The sequence below is a fragment of the Triticum urartu genome, chromosome 1, assembly GCF_003073215.2.
Source record: "Triticum urartu cultivar G1812 chromosome 1, Tu2.1, whole genome shotgun sequence".
Lineage (NCBI taxonomy): Eukaryota > Viridiplantae > Streptophyta > Magnoliopsida > Poales > Poaceae > Triticum > Triticum urartu.
In genome coordinates, this window is record NC_053022.1 from 464,871,488 (window position 1) to 464,882,751 (window position 11,264).

Here is an 11,264-nt window from a genome sequence, read left to right on the forward strand (position 1 = left end):
TTGAGGAGGTGTCGTGTTCTAGTGCATAGCGATTAGCGGTGGGGACGAGATGGCGCGTGATTCTCGTGTTACATGGGCTTCATGGGTCAAGAAAGTATTTTGTTAATATAATTTTTGTTGTTGGAATTTGAGTATTTGACTATTCCGCCAACAAATCTGAATTATCTTAGAAAATACAAAAAATGAGTTCATTTCATTGAATTAAATTGCAATCTAATTTGGATAGAATATGAATTTAATTTATAAGATACCAATCAAAATATTTTAGGTTTGGATGTCACATGCAATTTATTCATTTTACGAATTTAAGGTGTTTAGAATCTAACTCTTGTGTTCATACATAGAAAATTGCTCGGAATCAACTAATATTAGCAGGGCCGTCTCCAGAAATTTGGGGGCCCGGGACGAAATACAAAATGGGACCTACATTTTCAAAATTTTGTATAGCTAAAGAATTATCCAACAACTACTTCATGCAAAAGCATCAAAAAATTAGCTCGGCTGCACAAAATATGTAGAACTGAATCTCAACAAAATAGATAAAATATGGAAAAAAATAAAAATAAAAATAAGGGATACAAAAGAATACCAAATCAATAGTTTGCTTCATCCACACCTCCCATGTGTAGACACTCCTATTGTTGCAGAGTGCCAATGAAATATATTTTCATCTTATTTTTCTGTAACATGAAATAAAGTCGATACCAAAAGGCATCCATTTTGTGTTTAATTCAGACATACACGCAGCTCTTTTTCAATTCAATACAGTTCAATGTTCAAATGTGTCGATTGATCTAGAAATAAACACACATCATGTCAATTCAAATGCATCTTTGATTGTTGTTTGCCTGTTTTCATCCAAGAAATTACCCACGGATCCATGGTCGAGGAGAAGGTGTTTCTCGGCTTTGGAGGCGCAGCTTGCCTTGGGCTTAGCGGAGGCAGGGCCAGCACCTGGCGGCAGCGGCAGGACCGCCAGTCGGAGGTCGGGGAGCATTGCCAATAACAGTGCCATGGCGCTAGGGCGGAGCAACTAACCGGCGGCGGTCTGCAACAGACCACATCGGCATTGATTCGTGGAACGGGAGCATGGAGATGGCAAGAGGCGGCGCCTGCGTGCTAGGGTAGGACTGGGGGATGTGGGCGGAGGATTGGTAGTGGGTCTCGACACAATGGCTCAGCCCGAAGCAGGCGTCTCACATATTGCGAAAGACAACTTCGATCGACTTGCATACGGACGTGCGGGACAGAACCTAGGCTTACCTTCCATTTTTTTTCTCTGATCGGGGGCCCATGATTTTGGGGGGCCCTGTGCGGTCGGCCAGTTTGGCCCCCCTCATCGACGGGCCTGTAGACCAATATATTGTCCACGTAAGGAGAAGCTACTTTGAGCTTATGGGTAAAATGAACCATGCAAATATGTCATGTTTAGGCTTTTGTAAACTTCAATGTTTATACTTTCAACCCCTTGAGCTAAGCGAGGATGTCCGCGGGGAGAAGGAGGCCCCCCTGAAAATACGAATATTTAGAGGAAGATGGCGAGGAGGAGAAAATACTGACATAACAAGTTAACAACACAGAAAAAACGGAAAGTGAAACGCCTAGGAGAAGCTGGAGGAGGGAGATCTAGAAGTAGTAGGGAGCTGCTCTGCCAAGCTCGCAATGACCTTGGCAGATTTTCTCGCCGGAGACTAGGCTCCCGTCTGTTAGGTTGATCTCTCCACCGAGTGGGCCCAACGGCCCATCGGGCCCTGATCTATTCGCGCCCTGATCGGGGGCGCCCAACCCTCTTATGGTTGGTGGGCCCCTGTGACCTGCGATACGAGGTTAACCGCGCCGCCAGACTCCCCATCGATATCCCTTCCGATCTAGGGCAATCGCAGTGCTCACGGGAAGCACCACTGCCACCTCTCCATCTCGATCTCTCTGCTATCACCGGCCTCTACTTCACCATGGCCGGCTCTGGATCGAGCTCATCCGCACCCAAGGAAGGTAGGTTACCGGAAAGATCTAGCCTACACGATCCAAAGAGATCTATCAATGGTATCAGGCCATCTTGGTTAGAAGATTTTCGGTAAAAAGATAAAACAGAGAAAGAAAAAGAGATCCCCTCCCCAAGAACCCTAATCAGAGGGCAAAGGAAAGTTCACCGGCAGAGAGCCTCGGGCCTCGCCGGCAAAGTGCGCCGCCACTTCAGCCGCGCCGTTCCTCTCGATCCCCACACGCATCGGCAAGCCGAGGTGCGGGGAAGAAGAACACAGCCTCCCAAGGGGGCAAAAGGGCACCACCACCACACCGCTTGACGGCGGCGCGCTCTCCATCGGGAGCTCGCGCACACCGGCAAGGGGGGCAGAAGGGGCACCGCTGCTTCACGCCGTCTTCGTCCTCGGTGACACAGAGAGGAGGCGGTGGTGAATGGGGGAAAGAATGAAGAAAGGGATTGAGAAAGGGAAGGAGATGGAGGCGCACGCGGCGCGGTGGCTTCCGCCGCCGTCGCCGGCGGCCGGACCGGGCGGCCGGGGCGCAGCCCCGAGCTCTGCGTCGTGAGAGAGGCAACAGAGGAGGCACAGCCGTCGCTCTCCCTCCCTGCCAAAGGAGGAAGGGGAAAAGGGCTCGCGCGGCACGGCGGCGTACGTCGCCGTCGGCGGCTGGCGCGGTGGCGCTCGGCGCCGTTGCCGGCGAAGTCCCGTGCGGGACTGAGGCGAGTGGCGCGTGCGAGGCGGAGAGGAGAAACGGAATGAGGCTAGGGTTCGGGCGGTCAAGCCGGCTGGGCGTTTTTGATCCAGCGATATCAACGGCTGGCCGTCGGATTGCGATGGACGGTTGAGATCCAAACCCTAGCGCCACAGTGGGCCGCTGGGCCGAAAGAAAAGGAGGCCGTCGGCGGCGGGGGCAGCCACGCGCGCTGGGCCGAGCCCAGCAGCTGCGTGCGCCGCCGCGCGGCTGGGCTGCGCTGAGCCAAGGGCGGCTGGGCTGCGCTAGGCCGAGGCCAGCAGCTTCACGCGCCGGGCCAGCTGTACGTTTTACGTTTTAATAGTTTTTGTCCAGTTTTTTGGCAGATTTTAGATAGTCCTTTCTGTGCATTATTTTTCCAATGAAAAATTATGTTCAGAAAATAGGAAAGAAAAAGTTGCAAGGTTTCTGAAAAAGAAAAAAATAGAGAAGTCTCTGAAAATAAAATTGAAATTTTCAGAAAAGAATTAAAAGTTCATGAATTTATTTTCATGTTTTCTGCTGCGTAAATGTTTAATAGTGTGCTTTTATAAAGAGATAAAGTTTAGAGAGAATTATTTTTTATAGATCACATTAAAGTGATTATTCGAATTAATATGATTATGTTATTTTTATGACCAACGTTGTTAATAACATGATCATGTTTATTATTGAAAATAAAAGTGCTCTTTTAAAAGTGAATAGAACTAAAGTAAAAGATTAAATTGTTGCTTCTGTAATGCATTTTTTAACCAACTGGTTAAAATTTCTTAGAGAGTAAAAGAGTACAGATTGTTTTTTAATAGAAAATTGTAAAGTTTCCACTGCAAAGTATAAGTTTTATCCTCCAATTAAATTGGAACCAACGGGAAAGTTTAATTGGAAGGAATGCCCTAAGCAATGTTTTTCCCCTGTGGGTGAAATAAGATGCAGATAGTTTCCACTATGACAAAAGAAAGATATTTGTTTTAAAGTTAAAATATGGTATTGTTATTTTCTGACCAACGTTGATGATAACAGTGCTATAATTTTATGAGTCTTATGTTTAAAGTTTAAATCTCTGATAAATTTTGTATCCAAGTGGTCAATTTTCAGAGAACGGATAAAGATCAAGAAATGCTCTTGAACTAGAGGAATGTATATTTCTTGTTCCTGCTGCAATAAAGTTGATGGTGATGATTAATTCTTAGCAAAGTTGTTTAATAGAAATACTATCATCACATTGTTTATGAGTTATATGCATTATTGCCATTTCTGCCCAACGGTGATATGGAATTAATGTATAAGGATGATGTTTATTCTAATTCTGCCACAATGGTGATTTAGAACATAAAAGAAAGTTTCAAAAGTTTAACGTGCATTTCTTTTAACCAGACCAACGTAGGGTTATTTTTTATGCCCATTATTGTTGATTATTGGCTAAGTTTTCTCAGACTAAAAGTTTTGCATGCTTTCATTCGTGAAAGCGAATGGCTGGGTACTTGTGACCCAAAAGATGACCAAGAAAGGTCATAACGTGAGGGAGTATGTTCTCTCTAAAGAATGGCATAAAAAGAAAAGAGATAGATCATTGAGAGTCTTGGTTGATGAATGTCTTTCATGTACTCTCTATGAAGAAGTTTTTTTTAATCAACATGATTTGAGATGAAACAAGCAACATGCGTGTTTAATTTGACCAACGTCGGATCAAGCATGTGTGTCAAAGAGCATTCGGATTTATTCCTAAATTTGATGATTGAATATGCAGTCAAAAGAGCCAATTCTATCATTTATGTTCCCTTACAGGGAATTACCCGCATGGTGGGAAAAGATGATTATGATAAAACCTGCATGGCGGGAAAAGTTTGGGAAAAATACCTGCGTAACGGGGTAAAGCTGACATAATATTATGTCAAAAATCCTGTATGGCGGGAGAAATTCTGGCAAGAGAAAGATATGATAACTCACGTGCTTTTAATGTATCCAACTCTGGGAGAAAAGAATGGAGTAGCTAAAAGGCGCAACCGTACACTTATGGATATGGTGTGCAGCATGATGAGTTATTCCAACTTGCCATTGGGATTATGGATGGAGGTGCTTAAAACCGCCATTCACATTCTCAATAGAGTTCCAAGCAAGTCGGTGCCCAAAACACCGTACGAGCTATGGACAGGAAGGGTACCCTCCCTACAACACTTCAGGGTGTGGGGGTGCCCTGCTGAGGCCAAAATGTTTAATCCAAACATTGCAAAGTTAGATCCCAAAACAGTAAGTTGCCACTTCATTGGCTATCCAGACAGATCAAAAGGTTTTCGTTTCTACTGCCCAGACAGATATACAAAGTTTGTAGAAACGAGACATGCAGTCTTATTTGAGGACGAAATGATGAGGGGGAGCTTGGTAGCTCGGAAAATTGATCTTGAGTAGAAGAGGGTGCATGCACCTAATCCGATGATTCAGGAGCCATTTTTCTCACTACCAGTTGCAACTCCACCCATGACAACCTTGGGGGTAGACCCGCAACCTGTCCGTCAGGAGCCGACTGAACCCGTTGTTGAGCATGAAAGGGAGGTGCAACAACAAATTTTAGAAGAAGTGCCAGAAGTTGAGGCACAGAACGTGCCAGAAAATGAGGCCCTAAGAAGGTCTACAAGACCAAGAAAGTCAGCTATTTCTACTGACTTTAAAGTTTATAACACAGAAACGGTTCATATGGAAAAAGATCCCACCTCATATGAAGAAGCCATGAGAAGTCCTCATTCATCGATGTGGATGAAGGCAATGGAAGACGAGATGAAATCGATGAGTTCCAAAGATGTTTGGGACTTAGAGGAAATTCCTAAAGGAGCCAAAACAGTAGGCTGTAAATGGGTCTACAAAATTAAGTATGACTCTAAAGGGAACATAGAAAAGTATAAAGCACGACTCGTGGCAAAAGGATTACACAAAGAGAAGGGATAGATTACAATGAGACATTTTCTCCAGTCTCATGTAAGGATTCCTTCAGAATCATAATGGCATTAGTTGCTCATTTTGATTTAGAATTACATCAAATGGATGTTAAGACGGCATTTCTGAATGGTGATTTAAAAGAAAATGTCTACATGAAACAGCCTAAGGGTTTTATCATGAAAGGCAAGGAAAATATGGGATGCCGCCTGAAGAAATCCATTTATGGATTAAGACAAGCCTCTCGACAGTGGTATCTAAAGTTTAATGAAACAATTAAAAGTTTTGGATTTAAAGAAAATATTGAGGATAATTGCATTTATGCAAAGTTTAAAAATGGGAAATATATTTTCCTAATCTTGTATGTGGATGATATCCTGCTTGCTAGCAGTGATGTTAGTCTACTACGAGAAATAAAGAAGTTCTTATCCTTAAATTTTGACATAACAGACCTTGGTGAAGCATCATATGTTTTGGGCATAGAAATTCATCGAGATAGAAACAATGGAGTCTTAGGACTATCGCAGAAAGCATATTTAGAAAAGGTTCTTAAAAGGTATAACATGCATGCGAGTAAAGCCACACCTGCTCCTATAGTGAAGGGCGATAGTTTTGAGAAATTCCAATGTCCCAAGAACCAGTATGAGATCGATCAAATGAAAGCAGTACCATATGCTTCGGCAGTTGGCAGCTTACAGTATGCACAAATGTGCACTCGCCCTGACTTAGCTTTTATCACCGGGGTACTCGGTAGATATCAAGAGAATCCAGGCATGGAGCACTGGAAGATGATAAAGAAAGCATTGCGTTATGCGCAAGGCACGAAGGACTACATGCTAATATACAGGAGAAGTGATTCCTTAGAGATAAAAGGGTATTCAGACGCAGATTTTGCGGGGGACAGAGATGATAGAAAATCCACGTCAGGATACGTCTTCACTCTCGCTGGGGGAGCTATTTCGTGGAAAAGCTCCAAACAGTCAATAGTTGCATCATCCACGATGTATGCAGAATTCATAGCATGCTTCGAAGCCACGGGGCAGGCGATATGGCTAAAGAAATTTGTACCCGACTTGAAAGTGGTAGATTGTATTCACAAACCACTAAAGATGTACTGCGACAACCAACCCGCAGTATTTTACGCTCAAAACAACTAGTCGAGTAATGCTGCCAAAACAATAGAGATAAGGTATTATGTTGTGAAAGATAAAATTCAGGATCAAACTATAAGTCTCGAGCATATAAGGACAAAGGATATGCTTGCGGATCCGCTAACGAAAGGCTTACCACCCAATGTGTTCAAGGAACTCATAGCCGGCATGGGTTTAAGGGAAAGCCTTATGATTCCTGGATAGGCCCAAAAGGAACAGAATTTGCTTCTGATCATAACGTATGTTGTAGCTGTATGATTCTAACGGCAATTAAGCTGTGACGATGAAACATGCTCTATGTACCAATATGTGATGAAACAAATAAACTAGAAAGTATAAGGTTAAAAGGAAAAGTTGAGATCAAGGGGGAGAATGTTAGGTTGATCTCTCCACCGAGTGGGCCCAACGGCCCATCGGGCCCTGATCTATTCGCGCCCTGATCGGGGGCGCCCAACCCTCTTATGGTTGGTGGGCCCCTATGACCTGCGATATATAGAGAGGTGGGGGCCGGGGCACACGGTACGAGGTTAACCGCGCCGCCAGACTCCCCACCGATATCCCTTCCGATCTAGGGCAATCGCAGTGCTCACGGGAAGCACCACTGCCACCTCTCCATCTCGATCTCTCTGCTATCACCGGCCTCTACTTCACCATGGCCGGCTCTGGATCGAGCTCATCCGCACCCAAGGAAGGTCGGTTACCGGAAAGATCTAGCCTACACGATCCAAAGAGATCTATCACCGTCAACCTCCGACCTCAGTTCAAACTAACCACCATTCAAAACTGCGACACTTATTTTTAATGGATGAAGTAGATGGAACTGGATCCTCTAACATACACAAAGATGTTAGAGAAGCTACAGTACCCTAACTTTCTTTCTGTTAATCCATACAATTAAGGCTAAAATAACTTAAATTAATTTTTAAATTACAGATCTAGTATGCACATTCATAGTAATTACATACAAACAAGTTGACGGCGAGATAAAATTAATTTTGGATTTTTTATATATACAATAATTACCAAAATTAAATAACTTGCTAATAGTCTGTAACATCCCTTCTTCATATTACACTAGACGAGCACTGTAGCACATTGACTTCCCCTCTCTAAAGTTAGGTCGGTGGTCAGCGTACTCGTCTACTATAACTTTACTGATGCTGCTTGCAATTGTACTGTATACCTGGCCACAGATCCATTGTACATAGACGGATGTATCAGTCTCGCTCAGTGAACATTGACAAGCTTTCTCTTGTAAACGTAAGCCGCCGAGAAGTAGAGGAAAGCAAGAAGCTCCAGCGCGCTGAGAGCGGCAAGGAGCATGTAGAAGTAATCAAGATGGCCCCTGTTGAGGTTGTCGGCGAACCAGCTCGTCCCGCCGCCCCTCCTCGTCAACCCGTCGATGACCGAGATGAGGAAGCTGCTGATGAAGCTGCCGACGCCGAGGACGCTGAGGTAGAGCGCGAGCCCGAGGCTCTTGAGCTCGGCGGGCATCTGGTCGTAGAAGAACTCCTGCATGCCGACCATGGCGAACACGTCCGCCGCGCCCAGGAGCACGTACTGCGGCACGATCCACCACAGGCTCATGGGCACCACCGCGCCGGGCTGATCGACCACGCCGGCGTCCCTCGCCGCGCCGAGCCGCCTCATCTCCACCAGCGCGGCGGCCACGAGCGCGGAGAGGGCGAGGGCCATGCCCGTGCCGATCCGCTGGAGCATGGTGATGCCCGACGCCACGCCGGTGATCCTGCGCGCCACGGGCACCAGGACGCGGTCGTACAGCACGATGCACGCGATGACGCTGACGCCCAAGAAGCACTGGACCGCCGCGGGCGGCACCTCCAACGACGACGACCCGATCCTCCGGTCAAGCGTCGCCGCCTGCTTCGTGAACAGCGTCGGCGGCTGCGCGAACACCACGCCATAGAGCAGACACGTCGCCCAGATCGGGAACAGCCTCGCCAGGCCCCTCACCTCCTCCATGAGCACGTCGTCCTCCGCGCAGTCACCGTGCTGCACCAGGGCGCCACCCTCCGGCGACCTCTTGCGCCATGCCTTGACGGCCTTGCCGACACGCGAGAACGCGCTGGCGCCCTCGCCGTGGCCGGAGTCGTAGAACCGGTACGTCCTGGTGCCGAGCAGGAAGACGACGAGCGCGAGCAGCATGATCACGCACGGCACGCCGAAGCCGAGGCCCCAGCTGACGTTGTCCTGGACGTAGCTCATGATCGCGACGGTCACGGTGGCGCTCCCGCAGACCCCGAAGTACCACCAGTTGAAGAAGGAGCCTCGCGACGACGACTCGCCGGGGTCCGTCACGTCGAACTGGTCGGCGCCGAAGGCCTGCACGCAGGGCTTGTGGCCGCTCTGCGCGATGGCCACCAGGTAGAGCGAGACGTAGAAGAAGGCCGTCTGGAGGGAGGAAGGCGGGCATTCTCGCCGGCCGTCGGCCGTGAAGTTGCACTGTTGGCTCTTGGGCGACGGGAACATGGACGAGAGCGTCAGCATGCCCAGGCCCTGCAGAAGTGCCGATTGTCAGTTCGCATTTGTGAGTTTCTGAATTTTTACTTTCCCGTGCAAAACCAACTAGTTTTGAAAAATAAATAAAATTGTGAATATCAATGTTGCGCTATCTTGACGACGGGCTAGCGAATTCAACTTTTTGTTTCTGAAAACTGAATAACTTGATACGGATCGCTCTGGCAAGCAACCCGACGGCGCAGGTGTTAGCTTCTTTCGCAGAACAGAGGCCAGAAAGGCACGATCAAGAGTGCCGTATCGGCCTTCCAGACCAGGCGAACATGTACGTGTGCATGCCGTCACGGTCATATCATATCACGGATCATCAAGTTTTGATCGCTAAACCACTGAAAATGACTGACCAGGCGTGTGGGTGTACGTCCCACTGAACAAAAACATGTGGAAAACAGGTGCTGCAAAAGTGAAAGTGTCACTGTTTCAGCTGAGTTGGAAAGATCAGAAGCAGAGTAGCTAGACAAACGTGACGAATGAGAGAAGGATGGAGGAAACGGAGTTTGCTTGGGCTCTCGTTTTTAACTCACTGTGAATCGCTGTCATGCCAAGCACTAGTTGCTGTCTCTGCTTACCCCGGATCCAAAACACCCCTATGCGCGAGCACTAATCTATACTATACTATAGTACACAATTTATTTGCGCCATTTGTGCGGGATTTGTGCGATCTGAAGTCGCACGCAAGTGGCGGACGGGACTGATAATGTCGGACAAAAAATATCAGTGAATTCCGATGATCCAATCTAATGGCGCAGAGACTACAGAGGGATCAACTGAAGAGTATAGTTGACAATGGAGGAAGGGATTTCAGAGGGGGCTGAGTTGCTAGGCTGACCGTGACGTAGAGCACGGAGGAGGCGACGATGGTGCGGTACCGGCCGAGCCACGAGTCGGCGACGGCGGCGCCGAGCAGCGGCAGCATGGACGCGGTGCCGGACCACGCGTTGACGGCCGCGGCGGCGGCGGCCGTGCTCTCCCCGAGCGGGCCGGTGAGGTAGCTGATGAGGTTGGAGGAGATGCCGTAGTACGCGAACCGCTCCGCCACCTCCACCCCTGGATTTCCCAACCCCCCCAAAAGGCGTAAATTTAGCAAATCGAATCGAGCAAACAAGCTAGGAGCGAGCTCGATCGAGTGAGGGATTTGCGGCCGGGCTTACAGATTATGAACAGAGCCGACCTCCAGCCGCCGGTGGCGTGGCGGTGGCCCGATCCGGCGCGAAGGAGGGGGGCGGAGGAGCCGGAGTCCGACTCCGGCGCCATGCTGGATGGCCGGCTGGGAAGCGGGAGTGCGGTGGGTGTGAGCTCCTCGCTGATTCTGATTAGACGTTGACTTGAAGAGGCTTCTTGTACCGGTGGAGAGGAGGTGGTGACCGTGATGCATTCTTCAGTTCGGAGGAGTCCCATTTGGCACTGTTTTTTTTTAGAGAGAGGGCACGGTTTTGGCTTTTGCGGAAGAGTGTGGCTAGTTCTCGCTCGACTGAGATTTAGCAAGACCGTTTACGGGAGACAGCACGTTACTTTTTACTTCATTTTTGGAAACCCGCTATTACTCATTTCACTTCGGGGTGTAATAGACCTTTTTTAGATTTCATAATACATCTAACTTCACATCAAAAGGAAATGTTAAAATTCCCAGGGATGAGACAAACCGGACTTCCTCTCCCTTTAAGGAAGTCGCACTCGGTTCTTTGTTTATTGTGTGTAGGCTGGTTTTCTATGACTCTTGGTTCTTCTATCCTGATGGCGATGTCGAGGTAGTATTGATATCATGGCGATATAGTAAGTCTCTCTAGCCTCCCTACCTTAATGGTGTTAACTCCAACACCAACGGCAGGTTAGTCCGTTAGGCTTCGTTTTGTTATTGGGGATTCCCTAGGGATCCCGACCTTTTTTTAGGGGGTGAAACCACGGAAACTGTCCCCCGAAGAGAGGACCGCGATA

At 47.8% G+C, this 11,264-nt stretch overlaps 1 protein-coding gene across 1 annotated transcript; it reads right to left on the bottom strand.

Annotated features, from left to right (window-relative positions):
• Nucleotides 1–7,775: 7,775 nt before the first annotated feature.
• LOC125519530 (protein NRT1/ PTR FAMILY 5.10-like) lies at nt 7,776–10,702 on the bottom strand. Its single transcript, XM_048684316.1, has 3 exons — nt 10,481–10,702; nt 10,159–10,376; nt 7,776–9,308 (listed from the first exon to the last, which is right to left on the bottom strand). Exons 1-3 carry the CDS (start codon nt 10,581–10,583, stop codon nt 8,019–8,021), a joined length of 1,611 nt encoding a protein of 536 aa, XP_048540273.1. The 5' UTR covers nt 10,584–10,702; the 3' UTR covers nt 7,776–8,018.
• Between the last annotated feature and the right edge of the window lie 562 nt (nt 10,703–11,264).